At 49.6% G+C, this 19,429-nt stretch overlaps 6 protein-coding genes across 6 annotated transcripts; 3 read left to right on the forward strand and 3 right to left on the reverse strand.

Moving 5' to 3' along the window:
• Positions 1-356: 356 nt before the first annotated feature.
• Positions 357-2,195, forward strand: PFICI_08631 (uncharacterized protein; the record flags this gene model as incomplete). The annotated part of the gene is made up of 1 exon (XM_007837212.1): positions 357-2,195. The coding sequence occupies one exon, from the start codon at positions 357-359 to the stop codon at positions 2,193-2,195; it is 1,839 nt and encodes a 612-aa protein (XP_007835403.1).
• A 697-nt stretch (positions 2,196-2,892) lies between these two features.
• Positions 2,893-4,158, reverse strand: PFICI_08632 (uncharacterized protein; the record flags this gene model as incomplete). Its single annotated transcript, XM_007837213.1, has 1 exon — positions 2,893-4,158. The coding sequence occupies one exon, from the start codon at positions 4,156-4,158 to the stop codon at positions 2,893-2,895; it is 1,266 nt and encodes a 421-aa protein (XP_007835404.1).
• Positions 4,159-5,110: 952 nt separating this feature from the next.
• On the reverse strand, positions 5,111-6,903 carry PFICI_08633 (uncharacterized protein; the record flags this gene model as incomplete). Its single annotated transcript, XM_007837214.1, has 5 exons — positions 5,111-5,770; positions 5,829-5,953; positions 6,012-6,432; positions 6,511-6,661; positions 6,719-6,903. 5 exons carry the CDS (start codon positions 6,901-6,903, stop codon positions 5,111-5,113), a joined length of 1,542 nt encoding a protein of 513 aa, XP_007835405.1.
• A 2,500-nt stretch (positions 6,904-9,403) lies between these two features.
• Positions 9,404-13,374, forward strand: PFICI_08634 (uncharacterized protein; the record flags this gene model as incomplete). Its single annotated transcript, XM_007837215.1, has 4 exons — positions 9,404-9,528; positions 9,589-9,788; positions 9,849-10,244; positions 10,307-13,374. 4 exons carry the CDS (start codon positions 9,404-9,406, stop codon positions 13,372-13,374), a joined length of 3,789 nt encoding a protein of 1,262 aa, XP_007835406.1.
• A 286-nt stretch (positions 13,375-13,660) lies between these two features.
• Positions 13,661-15,224, reverse strand: PFICI_08635 (uncharacterized protein; the record flags this gene model as incomplete). Its single annotated transcript, XM_007837216.1, has 2 exons — positions 13,661-13,952; positions 14,035-15,224. 2 exons carry the CDS (start codon positions 15,222-15,224, stop codon positions 13,661-13,663), a joined length of 1,482 nt encoding a protein of 493 aa, XP_007835407.1.
• A 1,719-nt stretch (positions 15,225-16,943) lies between these two features.
• On the forward strand, positions 16,944-18,515 carry PFICI_08636 (uncharacterized protein; the record flags this gene model as incomplete). The annotated part of the gene is made up of 4 exons (XM_007837217.1): positions 16,944-17,323; positions 17,385-17,545; positions 17,618-17,764; positions 17,818-18,515. The coding sequence occupies 4 exons, from the start codon at positions 16,944-16,946 to the stop codon at positions 18,513-18,515; spliced, it is 1,386 nt and encodes a 461-aa protein (XP_007835408.1).
• Positions 18,516-19,429: the final 914 nt, after the last annotated feature.

Genomic DNA, 19,429 nt, shown 5'->3' on the forward strand with positions numbered 1-19,429 from the left:
CCGCCTGTCCCCTCCTAGGCATTTGCGCCTACGCCGGAATTGGCCCAAGGAACGGCCTTGACGCCGGCCCTCGAGAGGATTCGTGATGATCCTTGTCGAATATGAGAATATACAAAAGCGAGGGCAGCCCGCCCACTGCCTCGTAACGTCTCTTTACAGTCGACCTCTTCTTGGCATCTGTCTTTGCTCGTTGCCGTATACTTGCAACTTGCTGTCCATTCTTTTATATGTTGTTTTAATTACAACATACAGTCACTCTTTATATTAAAAAAAAAACGCGCATGCTAACAATCCTTTTATAATCGTTCCTTGTATATTGCCAGTCAAAAACAAATCTCCCAAAAAAGTCGATCATTATGAGAACTCAAGGTCTATCACTCATGTCCTGGGCTGCGGCCCTCGGACCCGTATCCGCCGCCATTCAGGCTCAGCCAGCTTCGTCCAGCAGCTCCGTCCTGTCTGCTCCTCAGTCATATGCCTTTGGCAACAGTTCAAGCCCGCACACCCAGACCTCTCAGTCGTCGGTTGTCGCGGTCCCAACTACCTCGGTCGGCCTCCCTGATGTCGTCCCGGTCCTGAGCGCTGCGCTCTCCGACGTTACTGAGGCCGTTGCTGCATTGACCACTTCTCTCGTCCTGAGCACGAGAACTTCGGCCGTGACTGGATGTCCTTCTTCGGCCGCCAGCTGCCACCCAACTGCGGCGTCGACTTACCTGACCACTGAGGTTGTCGTTGTTGCGACCACAGTCTGCCCGGTCACTGCCTCCGAGGCCACCGCCACCGCGTCAAGCGACTCTGCTTACACCACCTCGACTATTTTCAGCACCAAGACTTCAGATGTCACTGTCTGCCCATCGTCGGCCTCGAGCTGCCACCCGACGGCTGCTTCGACCTCGAAGACGACCGAGGTGATTGTGGTCGCTACCACTGTCTGCCCCGTTACTGCTTCCGAGGCCTCTGCCTCTGCCTCCAAGGCTTCTGCCACTGTCTCGGCCAGCTCGCCGGCCAGCACCTCCGTCCAGGTCTATGAGAGCACCTCTGCAAAGGCCTCTTCAAGCTCCGTCAAGGTGACCGAGAGCACTTCTGCAAAGGCCTCTTCGAGCTCTGTCAAGGCTTCAAGCAGTGCCTCAGTCGAGACTTCGGCCGTCACCTCGGCTGCCACGTCTTACAGCACTTCCTTGATTGTCAGCACCAGAACTTCGGACGTTACCGTCTGCCCTTCTTCTGCCTCCAGCTGCCACCCGACTGCCGCCTCGACCTCAAAGACTACTGAAGTTGTTGTTGTTGCTACCACTATCTGCCCTGTTACTGCCTCCGAGGCTTCTGCTTCTGCTTCAGCTTCTGCCTCCGCTTCCGGCTCTGCCTCCATCACTGGATCGGCAAGCACTACCGCGGTTGCTTACACCACTTCTTCGATCTTGAGCACCAGAACCTCGTCCGTGACTGTGTGCCCCTCGTCGGCCTCTAGCTGCAACCCCAGCGCTGCCTTGACCACGGCCACCACCGAGGTGCTCGTGGTTTCGACTACCGTCTGCCCCGTGACTGAGGCCGAGGCTACCGCCACCGGCAACTCCATGGTCACGACTAGAACCACCTCCATCATTGGTACCACCACCAAGACCGTCACGGCTGCCAAGTCCACGAGCACTGTCACGAGCGCCGCCTTTAGCTCCCTCTCGGTCTCGAACTCGACGGCTGCCTGCGTTATCAGCACCGTCACCCAGACCGTCACACCCAGTGCTGTTACCGTTACCATTACTGCCCCTGCCACGAGCTCTACCGCCAAGTCCTCCTCGGCAGTGCCCTCCAGCAGTGTCGTTGTCAAGAGCAGCAGCAGCAGCAGCGCCGTTCCCACCACGAGCGCCTACGTGATCCAGGAGGTTCCCTCCTCGAGCAGCGTGCCCACCCCTTACGCACTGAACTCGACCTCGATTGAGGTTGCCGAGTCCACTGCCCCGGCCGTGGTCACCATGACCCGCGCGTACAGCGTTGTGCCCGTCAAGGCCACCACCGCCTCTTCTTCCGCCTCTACTGCCGCCGCCACGGCGACCACTGGTGTCAAGGTTCCCTCTTCTGGAAACTCCACCACCCAGCAGACCATTGTCACCGCTGGCTCGTCTGGTCTGGTCTCTAGCGGCCTCTCCAACATTGTTGCTCTCGTCATCGCTGCTATTGCCGCCGTCGCTTTCTTGTAGATAAGTATGAGCTGCGAGCAATAGTGGTGAAGTAGGGAGACGACTCCGTTGTATATAAAACCAATTTTCAAAAATTCATGATTATTTTAAGTTTCTTAGCATGCCATACTATACCCTGAAAATCATACTAGACACAATAGACCTATCGTATCACGATTCATTCCTATGCTGTCCCTAAATGTGCATGATGACGAGCTGTTCAGGTGACAATAGCTATTTGATCCATGAGTGAGTGGTATACATCGAATTCTTATCGAGTGATCTGATCTCTCGGCTCTTGATAGTCTGATGAGTCAGATTTATGTATAGTATAGAGGGGTGTAATAGTCAGAACCTAGTGACTATGGTCATATAATTCCCAATTGTTCAAGGCATGACACCATTCAGATGATGAACACGCTGTCTTTCAATCGGGCGGAGCACTTGATTCGAGCTAGATCTTGCGTTTCTTATCTTTGGGATTGCCCCTTCAGTTTGGAACTCCCCTTTCAATGCCAATAAGAGCGGGGTGTCATTCAAAGCCGGACGGCGGGTTACAGTTATTCAGTTCGCACTTGTATCTCGCGGCAATACCAAAACCATTTAACAAGGTACCTAATGTGTTCGACATTGTCAACTAATATATACATATGAATACTGAAGTGTGCCGTCTTGAAACTACCGCCGACCTACATGATTTGCATCCTCCTGACTCCGTTCAAGGTCGTGCAATATCTCGCCCACCAATCCATACAAACAACCAACTTATCATGATCATTAGTCTCCTCCTCCAGCTACGAGTCCATCCCAAACTGCCAGATCTCCAGGCGATCCACGCTGCGGGACCGCTCCAGTCTTCCTTGCCACCAATGACTCCGTCGTGCTGACCCAGGTAAGCCAACAGAGCACGCTGTTGATACTCGAAAGGCTTGATCGATCCAGTGTCGTCCTGATTCAGGGTTTTTGACAAGTACTCTCCCTTCTGCAGCGCCACCTCGGCAAGCGTTGGCAGAGATTCTCCCTCAATGTCTGCCGCATCACCTAGCGCATACACATCCTCCATTGGGCTGCCATCCGGGTGCAGAACACGCAGGTACTTGTCCGTAATGATCCTGGGCAGCCCCTTCTCTGGCTTTTTGACATTAAGTTTCTCCACCAAGGAACACGCCTTGTTGCCAGTAGCCCACAGCAGGACTCCATAAGGCAGCCTGCCATCCTCCTTGGTAAAAATGGCGTCGGACTCGACATTCTGAATGTGCGAGCTCGTCTTGAGCTCGATATGCCGGCCTTGCAACGACTTGGTGGCGTACTCGCTAAGCTTGGAGTCAAACGTGGACAGAATCTGCGGCGCCACGTCGTGGATGGTGATGGTCAGCTTGCCGTCGAGGTGCGGGAAGAGGAACCGCATGTCCTCGCTCCAGAGGTCGTAGATCTCGGCCGCGGCCTCCATGCCAATGGCGCCGCCGCCCACGATGCGGATGCTCAAGAGGCCCCGCTGCTCCTCGTCGCTGATGCCCGGCAGCGAGGCCTTGTCGAGGATCTCGAGGATGCGCTGCTGGATGAGCCGCGCGTCGTTGGTCGTGCGCAGAAAGAGGGCGTGTTTGTCGGCCCCCGGCGTGCCAAAAGTCTGAATGTCGCAGCCGGGCGCGATGATCAGCTTGTCATAGTTCACGTTGAATGTTTTGCCATCCTCGCTGTCCCCCGTCACGGCTGTCGATTTACAGCTGATCGTCCGCTTTTCAAAGTCAATGGCTTCCGCAATGGCCTTGAAGTACTTCAGATCTGTCCGGTGTTTGCGGCGGACTGGCTCCTCGGCGAGACGAAAGTTGAAGAGACCGCATGCCGCGCTGGCCAGTAGCGGCGTATACTGAATCGTGCGGACTGGTGAAATGACGGTCACGTCGTATTTTGCCAGCGACAGCTTCTGTGAAAGAGTAAAGCCGGCCCAGCCGGAGCCGATGATGGCTACAGATTTCTTTGCCATGATTATTGGGGTTTATGGAAAGATAGAAATAAAAGATAACACATCTGTTGAAGCAAAATTATCATGATACATCTTGGTAGGATAGCCTTTGGTCTTATTAATGTTCCTGATCTGCCGAATGCTTTCTGCAATTCCTGATCCAATGTCTTAGACGTCATTGCATTTGGATGCTGTGGACCAGGTTCCCGCTGTCCAACATCCCTGCCCTTGCATGACAATACCATATTCGGGACGAGTATAAGCCTCGACGTTTCTGGAAACGATGCTACCCAAATGACAGTGCACAGAACATGATTTACTTAGGTAATTGCCAATGAGCTCGCTGAAGAAGTCTAGCAGCTGCTGAACATTGACTTTCGTGGTTCGGTTCAAGGTCGGCGTTGTGCTAGATCATAGGGCTGGCGGGGCTTGCTTTCAGGCACCTCGGAGAACACTCGGGCTCCATCTCTACCAAGTCTCAACGTATCTCATCATGTTGACGTTCTTTCCATTTATTAAATTTTCGAAAGAAGAGATTGTCGAATGATACATGGATGAATTAATTTCTCCAGCCGCACAGCCATGAACGAGCGTTGCCTTTTTACTCAAGAGCCCTATCAACTATCACTTCGATTTCGAGGAGGTGCAAGCTTCGGCTTCTCGGATTTTTCGTCTTTGCGACGTCACTCAAGGCCTTTTGAGTATTGAGTGGGATAAGGTCGAACTCAATTTTTTACGCGTTTACCTAGAGGCGCGCGCTGAAGGGAATGAAGAGTGTTGCGTCTGGTACAATGCCTGCCAAGAAAATATACTACAAAGCCCCGCTCTGTATAGCAGCTTGGGTTCAACACATCAGGGCCGCAAAAGTTCGCGCTAGGAGCTGAACTGGGTGCATTTCATATTCAACTTGACCCTTTTATGTGCAAAGGTGTAAATGTGCACATATCCAGAGCTCTGCATATTCTTCTTACTATCATTCGCGCAAAACAAAATTAATAATCGCCCGGTTGGGCCCTTGCCAGTGCTTTCTCGCCCTGACAAACCACAAGCCAATGGTCCCAACCAGCACCGCTTCAAATACAGGGCCGCAGTAATTCATATTGGCCGAGGTTACTGGCAGATTGTTGGGGAATGGCAACCAGATCATGACCCAAACGGTATACAACAGCCCGACGAAATTAACAAGAGGACCAACCCGGCCCATGTTCCACTCCCCGAACTTGATGGCCGCACCCGCGAAGCGCGCGTAGAGGACGCAGGCCAGCACAATGGCGTAGCTCAGATACGCCGCCAGCGAAGACAGCGAGACAATGGCGCCGAGAGCAATGTAGGTCCCGCTGCCAATGTTGAGGAGCGCCAGCGCGGAGCCGATGGAACAGGCCAGAATGATGGCACGGAGGGGCACGCGCTGTTTCGCGTCGACGTGGCCGAAATAGTGCGGCAAACCGCCGTCTCTGGCCCAGGCCCACGTCAGACGAGATACGGAGGAGACGACTCCCATGTTGCCCGAGATGCCCATGAGAACTAGACAGGATATGAGGCCGATGGTGGCTTTTGTTCCGACGGCATGCACCATGATCGTGACGAGTGGACTGGAGGCGTTCAATAGGACGTCGAGCGATGGCATACAAATCTATTGCAGACCTGGTCAGCTCATTACCCTGTTATCATGTTGTGGGGGAAATCCATACACCAAAGGTAATGATCATAATCAGACCCAGCACGGCATTGGTCGCGATTGACCAAAAAAGGGCACGAGGAACCGCCACTTTCGGACTCTTTGTTTCCTCGCCCATGTGGATTATACTTTCAAAACCTTGACTCATATCAATTCTCTGATGACTCTTCAACGATTGTTCTTCAGGGTCACTCACTAATGTACAGGAAAATGTTCGACAATGCACCGATGTTGGCCGAGACAAAATAATTGTCCCATCCAGTCGATATATTCGTGATGAGAAACACATCCGGGTTGTTGCGAGGCGACATGACCCAAAGCATGACAATGAATATCACAAAAAGGCAGCCATTCATGATGCCATTGAGTAGCTCAAACCACGGCACCAGCCGGAAAGCGTACATGTTGACAAGGGCGCAAAACCACAAGGTGCCAATGAAAATGACGGCCGTGTGCCATCCGCCGGGAACATAGTCCTCGTACGCAAGTTGGATCAGGCCTTCGAAGATGATGGTGTTGCCATTCAGACAGCTGGCGAGCAGGGCGACGTAGGCAAACCAGGTCGTCCACCCTTGTAGCCATGTGAGGAAGAGCTTGAGCGATTCGGGAGCAAAATGCTATACAAGATATTCACATCAGTACACAGCTTCGATTATCACTGTCTCGAGAACATGTTGAATGATGCAGTCACTCACATATGTCCAATAATACTGGGCACCAGCAATCGGCTGGATGGAAGCCATCTCGGCAAAAGAGGCAGTCTGGCAGAGCGCGCCAAAGGAGACGATAATGTAGCTGAAGAACCATGCTGCCGGCCCTCCGTTTGCTAGGGCAAAGTACATATTCCTACAATCCATCGGGTCTGATGAGAACGTCTGACCTTGGGATCACCGAGATACTTACCCGGCCGTGTAATACCATGTTCCCAGATATACAATATTAAAGGCAAACAGCTGCGACGAGGAAAAGAGTCGGCGTGTCCTCGTCTGCTTCTCGAGACTGGACGTTTCTGAGCTTGTCTTGTCCATTGCGACTGGCTGCTCCGACACATTTACTGGCCGCAAATCGATTTTGTTCTCGTCGGCCATTTTGATATCCCACGTCAAACTTGAGCTCAATTGCGAGGGAATTCAAAAGAAAACGTGCAATTTACAAGATTATTAAGTTCAGCAGTTGTGCTTGTCTAGGTATATAGATAGAAGGAGGGGTCAGCATGCAGCAGCTGCACATCGGCATACGACAGGCACAAGAGTGGCGAACAAGTCTATGACCGCGTACAGATAAGACATGAAAAAGAAAAATCTAGTCTACCTTGCGCCGACTACCAGACGGCTGGGCGCAAGTCTCCAAACAGACGAACAGATTTCCTGGTTCGCAATCATCATATCATCCCGCAGCCGATTTCTGCAGCGTGACTCTGTAGCACACTACATATCTGGTGGGTGTAGCGTAAGAGAAGGATACCGGAAGAACTTGTGATTTGATCTGCGGCATGTCTGAGCGGCTCGCTACCCGTCCAAGATCTAGAGCGATCTTCAGCGAATAGCTAAGGTATTACATCAGGAATGGCAAGACAGTGGATAGATAGTCCAGAGTGTGGCTGCAAACTCGATACCCCAAGGTCACCAATCGCATGACTGCCGCATGCATTGTCATCATGCATGGTCGGCAACACCTGGCGAAATGTCCCCGCGGGGTCCTGGACTCCCGGTTTAGCTGTTGCGGTACCAAGAGATGAATGAGATTAGCGATAATGAAATCCTAAGAGTAATCATCTATGACCATAAAGGTTTATGAGCACGGTCAATTGTTTTTCTCCATTGAATATGATGTGCTGTGAATTGGGACAATCACCCCTCTACCTGTTTAAAGCCTCACTACCTCAGACTATCCAATAAAGGGTTCCAATTTGTTTTGTGGTATTAGGTCATGAAATGCCTAGAAATTTGGCTGTAGCGTCCTATGAAGGAAGGTATTGTACAAGATCTATTCTTTGATGAACAAGAAACAGGCCGTTGATGAGATGTGCATTGAACTGTTTCGAAATCAATATGCTCATCCCATGGAAGTAGTATCTATCCTTGAATAATGATCGATTCGAAGAACTGTAATAGTTTCCCTCCTCACCTAGGTAGGTAGAGTATAAGGTTAGTGTTAATTGTGATAAGTCATGGGCAGCTTACATAATTATCCCGTATATATTGTGCCTCCAGGTCTTTCACGATGCCTGGTGCAGAGTGTTGAAAATGAGCCTCGGCAATTGAAGGTGCTTGGGTGAGTGCTCGATTCCCTGTTAAGGTCTTGTTAGAAAACCAAGGCGTTTCAAGTTGCTGTGTAAAGTACATGGAGGGGCATACTCATTGACAGCCGGTTCCTGAGGTACCTGAAGAGACACACAGCAATCGGAACCACGCCAATGACCAAAGCGATCAGTCCTACGATGGTCTCATCCGAAAGCGGCATGGTGTCAATCGCCTCCTCGCTCCCAGTATCGCTATATTCTAACGATTCAGAGTTCCTAGTGTGCAGATAATATCCCGGATCGTTTCAAAGATAGGTAGAAGTGTAAAGTGCGCATGCAGCACAGTATCCCACAAGTGCAGCACACTGTTAACTAGATTGAAAGGGTTTTAACTGCAGCCTTTTTCAACAATGATGGCTCATTTCATGGTATCTGCTCTCGAGTAGTATAGATATTCTTGAGTATGACTGCAAGCCTTCCTACAAAATCGATGTATTGAGTTGTTGAGTGGAGTGAAACAGTGTTTCCAGAAAACAAGACAAGAAGACTTTGACGCAGGAATTGCGATCAACTTTAATACTGGTGGGAATCCGACAGTCAATCTATAGTCATTAGGATATGGCACTGAGATTTTGGCACTGAGATTTTGGCACTGAGATTTTGGCACTGAGATTTTGGAGGAATGCAAGGACAGAGATGTATAATGAAGGGCCTAGGTCAAAATCTGAAAGCGAGAAAATAGACCCATCAGCTGCGTTGAGCCTGGTTGTTAGCCTCCAGCGACCAGACGGTAACTCGGTTGTGGCGCAGACAAGTTTGCGTCCATGTACTTCGTATGAGGGGTGCCAAACGGTCGGCGTATGTCCTACACAACCATGTCAATGTACTGACGCTCTCTCTCAAAGCGGGCGGAAGCAGGCTGCCCATGTGGGCCAATGCAATTGGCTATGTCACTTCACGGTCGGCGAATCGAGCGTGGCACTGTCGACTCGAGGCGCATTGATAGGTTAAGTACGAAGCACATAGGCTTGATAGGGCCCCATCCGCTGTGTAACCACAAGCAACACAGCAAGTTTTGGGCCAATCCCGAATGCAGGCGAGAATTTTGCCAGATTCTGGACAAACCCTTGTCAGAAAATGGCACCCTCCATGTTGTGGGCTCTCAAGGCAAGGATACTGGACCAGGTGCAGGCGTCAACTTGGGCACAGCCTCGTGCGATAATAAAAGGGAAAAGAGGAAACAAGAAAGTCCCAAGCCTTAAGTTAGAATTTCCAGTGGATTTACCTGAAATAACACGTCTCCTAAAACCTTGCAAAGCAACGTACGACTTGAACGGCTTTCAATCATGGCCTCAGGATGCATCTGGCAACAACATGCTTCACTATTTCGTCGCCTGTATCTCGAAGAGAACAAGACGCTGAAGGAAGTTCAATCAGAAGTTGAAGACAACCACGGGTTTCCCAGCAATAGGTATGTCACACAATTTTGCCGGAGAGCAACCAGTGATTAAGCGGTGGCTAATAGCAGTAGTTTGTCTACCTACGAGACAAAACTACGAGATCTGCTAGGACTGAGGAAAAACCTCAATCCTGAAGGATGGGTCGCAATCGACCAGCATATCAGAAGCGTCAGAAGTACCAATTGGGAAGTGTATTTCAATGGGAGGAAGATGTTGAAGAGGAAAGTCATGAAAGAGATTGCGAGATATACAAAACACCGCTCATATCCAGGTAAGTCCACCACAATCGAGTCAATGGTACCCCAGAGGCTAAAAGTGCTGGACTATGCAGCAAACCTACCCATGCCACCTGGTGTAGAGATAAAATGGCTAGATGTGTCATCTCAGTCGGCGGCCTTGAGCGCTCGAGGCCTGCCTCGGCGAATGGTGCCTCAGCAATTGTCCAGATTGACCTTGGATGTCCCAAGGAATGAGGACCTGGACATGATTGACTTTGATTCAACAGCATTGTCAAGAAGCCCGAGCGATGTTCTTCAGGAAACTCAACTTCTGAGATTCAACACACCCGCGATCATCAATCCAACTGTCGATATTGCAGTGGCTGCAAATAAAGTCATCTCAGCTCATTTCAGTGCAGCGATACTTGATCCTCGACTGGCGGATTTATGGCACCCTATCTTAGAAGATGGCCCATTCAACTCCCTCAGTCGTACCCTGCATCGATTTTGTGAGTCCTCAATGTTTAATCTTCTGAAGTTCGATGAGATCTAATGTTTCTTTTTCGTTCAGTCCCTGGTAAAACTGCTTTCCCTCACAGCAATAGCATACTCCCGGTCTCGCGCAATAATCCCACGCAGAATGTTGATACGTGGACATTGAGCAGTTCATCGCTCGAGGCAAATCAACATGAAGTCTCAGGGCGCAGCCATGCAGTTGAGGATGTTGAAAACATACAAGCCCAGCCCTCTTCCGGCACAATATCCGCACGCCTTGATCCTTTGCGCATTCTGGCTCTGTTAATTTATTATTTATCCAATAACTTTGCAGGACTTGATCAAACAAGGGATACGTTGCTGTTCCTCATGGAACAAGTTCCGCATAATCTTGTCGGCGAGTTCCTTCAGGCTGAATCCTTTGCTATTGAGACATCGTGGATGACACTAGCAGAATGGTCGTTTGATCTCAACAAGAAACACTTTTTCGAAAAAGTCATGCAAGTATCATTACGATGCCCCGAATGGGTCGAGCTACACGGAGCACGCTGCTTGATCTTCGCAGCATATTTTGGGTGCACCAAAATTGCCCGCAAAATCATTTCATGCGGTGTGTCCCCCAATGAGATGTCTCGATTCGTAGTCTCTCTGGACGATAACAATTCAAGTCCAAATTTCTCAAGTCTAGCGGTAAATGAAGGGTACTTGCATATGGGTTTGGATCGGGAAAGGACACGGGAATGGAAACGGGAATATACTGTGAAGACTTTCCCTCTCATGGAAGCCGCAGCAAGAGGCAATCTAGAAGTTCTTGAGACATTGAAGAATGCCAAAGCCGATTGTCAACTGCGCTCCTTCGGCCTAACAGCAGCTGGGTATGCTCTCATCGCTCATGAAAACGGAGTGATGGATGATGATGTGTTATCATCTGTACTTTCTCTATTGTTCGACATGGGAGAAAGTCTAGATGCTCCAATGTGGCAGAATGATAAGGCATTCAGATCTGGTTATGGATCGAAGTTAGAGGCTTTATGGTCGGAAGAGACTCTTCTTGACGCCATATACCTCAAACGCGACAGCGAAGTTTTGTTTCAAGAAATGCAGAAGCGAAGCCGGGTTCCATATGGCGTTATGACTGTGTCAGGCATCCTGCGATCCGCTGCGGATGGATGCAACGCCCTGCGCGACTATATGGCCACCATATGTTATCCAAATGGCCATCCTCGAAAACGTATCGAAGAGGTTGCTTTGGTAAGAAGCCTGACGATTCCTCAAGCCTTCGAGTCAATGATGGGGAATGGGTTCTCGCTGGAGTTTAAGGCTTTACAAAACGCAGTCAACATTGGAGGAGCCTGCTATCATCTCTCGTTGCCTGGTCCAACGCGCTCTGATATCCTTGAGATACTATTCCGCAATCGTGCTGAATTGTCAGCTTCTGTTGTACAACAAATTTTGGATCGCCTCATGGAAGATCAAACAAACGACTCCATGTCTACTACACTAATATGTGAGCATATACAGGACATGCTACCCATACTGAGACCGGACCAAATACGAAGATTTGGCACCATCTTGCTCGAGCAATTCTGCAAGGAGGGTAAGATCACAAAAGTTCAGCTGTGCCTAGAAGCTGGAGTGGACCCCCGAGCCGTCGACCTCTTGAAAATCAAAAGTGGCGGATGTGACGATACAAGAATCCATCAATTACTTTATGAGCATGGTTGTCGACTAATTCTTCCGCTGCAGCCTTTGGAGCACAAGCAATTACCAAGGCGGTACACGACAACGGAGCTCCAATGGCTCATAACGCATGGACTCAATGAAGTCCTCAACGGCATGTCAATTCATGACATCATCACTCAATTTGTCTCGGACCGAGTATCCATGTATAAAGTTCGTAAATTTGCGCAGTGGCTCAGCGATCGCGGATATCCATTGTACACACAACCGCCTTCGACTGCGCTCTTTCAACAATGTGAATTGCGTGAGAGCAGCCCCTCCCTGGCTCTGTTGATCTATCTTGAAAGCAATGAGGACCATATTTCACGGCTCCTGGATCAAGGCCTCGATATCAATCCGCAGCGGTGTCGAAAAAGGAACGAGGTTGACCATCCAAAACTATCTAGGTGGTACGACGAGCCGCCCTTAGAAGCCGCCGTTCGAAATTGCGACATTTCCATGGTACAGCTGCTCCTGCGCCGAGGAGCTGACATTCACTGCCAGATCGACGACTCCGAGACCGTACTAGATGTGGCTGTTGATCTCTACCTAGATGCATACGACTCTCAATTGGCCCGGTGGAAAGAGCTCGTTACAATCTTACTTGAGAATGGCGCTAAGCCTGGGCACAATCCCTCAGATGCTCTTTCCCGTGCCATAGAGAGTCCTGAGCCGGATTTGCAACTGATCCGAATGCTCCTTGAAAATGGCGCTGATCCGAAAGCCAACTACGCAAGATCACTGCGCGGGGCCGCAACGAGTGACAGTCCGAATTTGCAACTGATCCAAATGCTCCTTGAAAATGGCGCTGATCCTAAAGAAAACTCCTCAACATTACTTCCCTACGCTGCAACGAGTGACAGACCGAATTTGCAACTGATCCAAATGCTCCTTGAAAATGGAGCAAAAGTCAATGACGACTATTATGAAAAACCTCTGCTCAGGACCGTGTTATTGTCCACAGAGATCAACCTGGAGCTTAAAATGGCAATTTTCGCACTACTTCTCGCCCATGGTGCAAAGTACAACAGCTCCGAAGAACTTGTCTATGCCTGCATCTCTGGTGATATCGAGCTCGTTCGGTTCCATTTGAACAAGGGAGCAAATCCAAATGTTTGGTTCAACAAAGACCATGTAACGTGGGATGATGATATGCTCCAAAATCCATTGGGTCCAAGCGCTCAAAAAGGGAATGTTCCCATAGCACTGGTTCTATTGGCAGCAGGCGCGACCTTATCAGGCCGTGATCGCTCGTTGTCGCTTGCGGCTGAGAATGGACGCCTGGACATGGTTGCACTGCTGCTTCCGCATGAGAAACGTCTCAAAGAAGTGAAAAAAGCATTGGGATGTGCTCTCAAAGGTCGATATTACTCCATCATTCGCCTTCTGAGACAGCGTTTGGCTGCTGCGAATCAAGAAGACTGATATCTCCTGACTTAAGCATGCACTAAGCTTGTAACTCTGTTGCGAGCCGGATTCATAATCATTCAGGTCAAGGGTACATGTTTTATTTCATACGGGGTTTAAGGATCATCACGCAAGGCTGCGAAATACACCGGGGGGGTTTTTCTTTTTCTTTTTACCGAATAGAAAACGCTTTGAATTGATTCTTTCCAATACCCGTCTTACTGTTGTGTGCAAGCTCTGGTACCGACTTTGATAAGTACCGACTGCCCCTTTGGTATTCTTGCTTCACCGCCGGCAACCTAATTCATTCTTCCCCATCGCGAAGATGTTTGGGTACTCCGACCAAAGACCGACTAAATGGACAAAGCCAAACTGATGGCCACTTCGATTGATAACTCATGTCCTCGAGGTTCTTGGTGAGACTGGTAATGCCCGCACCATTCGAGGTCAGAGTTGTATAGTGAGATGCCCAACCAAAAGCAAAGACTGATTTCGTCGGCTCTGTCACATCTCGCAACGCCTCCCAAACCTCAGATGGGAGGTCTGATGTATTGGGGGTATTGTCTACGATTTTGACGGGCAGTCGCAAATCCGCTCTTCACCGCGCAGGTTAGCATTGATCCAACTTGACGCTGTTTTTGAAAAAGAACTTGCAGAGAAAGAATCATGGGTACTTACGGAACTTCGTGATCTGATAATTTTTGAAAGTCCTGCACCAGCTGTTCGCGAGATATAGTTTGATCTTCGCAGAGCAAAAGATTCAACCGCGCAACCTCTGATGGGGTTCCGATAGTAGTCACAATCTCTCTGCAGGTACTCGCAGCTTCCGGTGTACATATTAGTCGTCTGCTGCCCATTGCGGGATATATCCATGTTGTGGCTATTTGCCGTTTCTGCTCGTTTGCCAGATGGCCCAGTTGCATAGCTGTAAACCATGACTGTTTCTCGACAGAGGAATGGGAAAAGTCAGAGATAAGACCAATGAGTATAGAGGTATCTATATTTAGCGAATCCGAAAAAGACGCAAGTGGACTTGGCACCATCTGATTGAGAATCTCTTCCGTCAAAGGAACGGGTGTGAGGTTCTCGAGCTCGTTGCTGCACAGGACCTCGATCCCTAAAGCGCGAATCCGGTTGAGAACCAGATCGACATCTTTTGACTCCCCACTAGCGATGCGCGGCAGTATCAATCGCACCGCCGGCGAAGCACCCCGAATCCGATAAGCTTTTGCTGAGATAGCCAGGCTTTTGGCAGCCTTGAAAAGGGGTATATCCTCGAGTTCGTCATCTGTTATGTCTGCATCTTCGCCGTCGTCGCTGTCATCAGCGCCTATGGCCCATCCCAGCTTAGTCATATCCCAAAGCAGACGTTTTGAAGTGGTAGCTGCGATTTTGACCCAGGTCCGACCTCCATCCGTAATGAGGTCGACAAGCGTTGTCGTATGTTTGGATGGGATGGAGTCGCCAGGCATGTGGACAATATGAGTGCCCGGGGCGAGAACGTCTTTGCCCTCAAATTGCCCGTTGCAAACCCATTTCCGCAGAGCCACGATATCCTGGGACTGCTTGGCGTAAGCCCACAACGATTCGAAAAAAGGCAGGTTGGTGGAAGAGACGCGATGTGTTGACATGACACTGTCTGGGCCCGAGTGCTTTTCGAGGATGCCGTTGAGTGCCTGCACCTCGCTTTTAAGCTGCTGCCGCAAGTAGTTGACGGTGCTTGCGGTATGATGGGCGCCATCACCGCTGTACGAGTCGGCCACCTTGTTGTAATGGACGGCAAAAGTCGACAACTCCGACAGCAGCCCGTTGGCTCGTGCGAGCAGCTCGTGCACGGCGTCATCCGCTCCGTCGTGAGGAGATGCCATCTCAATTTGCTAGTGGCAGCAGCTGAGTAGTTGCTCCTCACGAATAGGCCAGGCGCTGAGAGACTGAGATTTTATAGGCCGTCCCACGCCTCTGGACTGTCCCGACGAACACAAGCCAAATTCCTCGCTCGTGGTACACGTGGATATCGCTGCAGGTTATTGCAGTAGAATGGTGTCTTGGATGAAACTTCAGATGCCAGGATAAGGCCTTCTTCGACAGTCATGTAGTCTAACAAAAGTATAGAAAGTCAAAGAATACCAAAGATCATGACTTGAAGAGTCATTGTGGCTGAGACGTTGACAGGATCCGCATTGGGTCTCTGCGCAAGTAGCGCTGAGTTCGACTATTGGCAGCGACCGGGTTGCGCCGGGCCGGTGATCTGATTAGTGGGTGGCAGCTCACCAAAGCGGCTTCTTTGCCTTGCATATTGTGTCTGACGATAACAAACGCAGAAACAACATTGAAAGTTGCCGATAGAGACTTCTACGACTATAGACTCGATCTTCAAGAGCCTCAGGGAAACCCTTCACAAAAAGTGCATCTGAGCAGCCGTCATCCAATCCCAAGCAGCGGTAAAATACCAGAGAGTGCTGCGGCATAATAGCTAAAGCCAACATTGAACTGATCGGTAGGCCCCACAGCACTGGAACAGGCACAAGCCGCCGCTGGGGCAACCTGTCTATACTTGAGTATAACACAGTACAGTCTTGCGAAATATTGGTATTGTTAGACATGACTTTTGGTTTTAAGTATATATATATATATGTATGTATGTATATGTGTGTGTGTGTCTTTCATCACAATGAAATTTTATGACATGATCCTAGAAGGATGCATGGTATGGCCAATATTACTCTCATCTCTAGCGGGATGCCTGTGCCAAAGGATCCCCATGCCAATATGTACCTGGGAAAACGACGGTGACTTGACATTAAGGCCCTGATCGGCAGAGAAAATAACGACCGGTGTTATTTGCCCACGGTACAAAACTACGAAAAGTGGGCCGTGGTGATGTACCACCTTTGTTTACTATGGAAAAATAACGTTGTGGGCGCCGAACGATATGGGCAAATAACAAGCCCGATTCGAGCGGCATTATCTGCCCACATCGTTATATGCCCAAATCGAAGATTCTGAGCTTTTAATTAGATAAAAACCAATTATGGATCATGGGATTATAACGATTAAAAAAGATACATTCGTTATCCTCCCACACTTTTCACCAGGCAACGGCTAGTAATCAAACCACCACGCTATGCATTTATGCCATATGCAGCGGGTCCTCCGTGGGCATATAACGACGAGAAATAACGAATGTGGGCGCTGAACGATTTTGCCGATCAGGGCCTAAGACTATACATTATATACCATACCAGGAACAAAGCTCTCTAAATGCATTGATCCGAGTAGTTCTTGTACCAGGCACATTGCTGGCATACAGACAACCAACACCAACGTGATTGTTTTTACCCCTCTTCCACACGACTTTTGATTCTTCCAAAAACGTTATGTTCTAGGCAGCCAAGCAGTTAGTTACATCATTGGTATTAGACCCCGCGAGTCAGGGCAGCCTGCAGCCTAGCACACAGCGTCCTTCTGCTATAACCTTTAAATTCGTATCGGGACTCTCTACTTCATTTACAACCAAGTCTACAAGTAACCCTAAAATTCAAAACACTATCACACGCTGGTTCAATTGATTCAAGTCCGCGCTCGCCATGGACCAAACAGACACCTTTGATCCTGAACTTTGTGCGAAACTGCATAATGAGATCTTGGAGATAGGCTGGGAGGCTGCGTATCATGAACTCGGCTTTGAGCAGGCTGCTCCCAGCACCTGGTGGGATCGCCATGGGGAAGAGTGCGAGACGTCTGGAGTCGCTGCACGACTGACTCCCCAAGTCATTCAGTTTCTCAAATTGGCCCGAGAGATTGAGCCCCAACTCTGCAACTTTGAGACTGGCTATGCCAACTTTTTCTACTATATTTCGGGCCTTGCGCCACCTTCAGAGTTGCTCGTTGACGAAGCGATGTTTGGAAGTGGAATCATACGTCTGTATTATGTCACGGGCCTGGAAAGTCATCCCTTTGGCGTCATGTGAGTGAGCCCGCCGTCTTGGCATGAAAAGCTCCGTGTAATAACAGAAATATGCCTTCAGTCTCAACCAGAATACTTTTAGGGTACAGGCAGTATATTCGTTGACAATGCATGATGAACAAACGCCCTGGATATCTCTGCAATCTCTCCTGGGTGGATATTTGGACATGATCCGACTCGGAAAGATCACCGCGGGCGAGGAAGAGTCTGACTCTGACGAGAGTTCAAGTGATGACGATGAAGATGACGATGCAAAGGTAGATTTCGAGACTGATCAATTCTTGTCGATGATAGAGCCCCAACGCCCATGGGTGCTCCATTCGCACAGTGAACAAGTCTTGGATCGAACTGTTGAGGCTTTCGCAAGCCTACTCAAAGCTATTCAGGACCGAATGCCTAGCGTTGAGTCGATTTCGGATGACATTCCTGCGAAAGCGCAAGGTGAGTAAAATATGAAGATCTCATGTCAATGTCCTACTGACATGTACCGAAAGCCATTGATCAAGCTATATCATTATTATTCCCCACGACACGAGCCACATTCGTATTCAAGCTTCTTAGGAAGATTCGGGATCTTGTAGCTTCCGCTTCGCCGCACTTACGGTTCATTGCACCTGGAATACGTATCCTAAACTCGGACGATCTGATGAAGCAGCCGTACCAAAAGATTGACTTTCACAAAAGCATCTACAACAATCCTATACTCATTCTTCCAGCCGAGGAAAGCGATGGTACAAAGGCCGTGACTCCTCGATTTGATCACTATCGCAATCCATTTCCCAGACCATACTCTAATGCTCGATCATTATACGACTGTGGCCTTTGGATTAGTGAGTCCCGGTTTGATTCAGCCGAGTTCGACGACCAATGCCGCCTGGTGCTGCCCCAGTCCGCCACTGGTAGCTTGGATACAGATGCCGTTCACTATGCGCGGAGTACGGATGGTGTCCTTTTGGACAGTCGAGACGGACCGGGCTTCAACACCGGGCTTTATCAGACAAAGGTCAACCCGTTCATCTCTCGCAACCACGATGTGGAGTTGTTCCGTGTGCTGGAGAACTGGGTGGAACTGGTTGAAAGCGGAGTTTGGCAGGTTGACGAAAATGGAGTTGCAGGAGGAATAGAGAAATGGCGGGAAGCTGACAGAGACGAGGAGAAGAGTCTTAAGTATAGGATCCCCCTGACATGGTAGCAGATTAGAGTGCAACCATGAGGCACTGTAAAGGAAATGCATCATCGCTTGATGTGGCAGTCGTTCGAGGCAGAGTCTGCATCTAGACCATTTCTGAGTGCAGCGTATTGCCGACTCCCTATTTTTAATTGTAGATGACGCGCGCGCACTATTAGCACAATACCTGAGCATGCACGCACGCACACTTAATCTGTGTGCTTGGAATCATGGCATCATATTTACAGATTAGGCTAATCGGCCGACAAACAATTATACTACTGCGCAACAATCCGAATCCCCCACGCGACATTCATGCCATCAATCCTACGCTGCGCAACTCTTCGATTAATGTCAGACGCCCATATCAGTAGGCATCGCCAACATGCAGAAAATCAACGCCACACAGGGGAGAGCAAATGAGATCAGATACTGTCAAAAGATCTAGAATCATGCCGGATGTCAAGCGACAAGCCAGGATGTATCCGGGGTGGTAAGCAAGGGGTAAGCAGGGGGGTCCCCAGGGGCGCTGTCGTGTTTATAGTGCTGGGCCAATCTTGTCCCCCCTATAACCTAGCCGAGCCCCGAAGCGATGGATCACTCCAGGATCAGCCAGCAGAGCCGCTTGCACCCAAGTCGCTATATGAGTGAAACAAAAGTCATCTCGTCTAGCCAATCAGCAACTTGCCATTCCCAACACCCTATGGGTCAATCTTTTACTTGAGAAAATCCAGTCGCTAGCAAGCCGGGGTAAGTTCACCTGATGTTTAAATTATGGATAGAGGGATTTGTGGGGGCCCGGCCTTTCAAGCTTTAACAATACCAGATGGAAGTGGCTCGTCGTGAACCAAGACCTATTCATGGTCCCTCATGAGGCTCCATACCTCTACATACAGCTGCCTGAACTGGTTTATCATATTGAGTGGATACGCGCATCT

The sequence above is a fragment of the Pestalotiopsis fici genome (genome assembly GCF_000516985.1).
Source record: "Pestalotiopsis fici W106-1 unplaced genomic scaffold PFICI_Scf_6, whole genome shotgun sequence".
Classification (NCBI taxonomy): Eukaryota; Fungi; Ascomycota; class Sordariomycetes; order Amphisphaeriales; family Sporocadaceae; genus Pestalotiopsis; species Pestalotiopsis fici.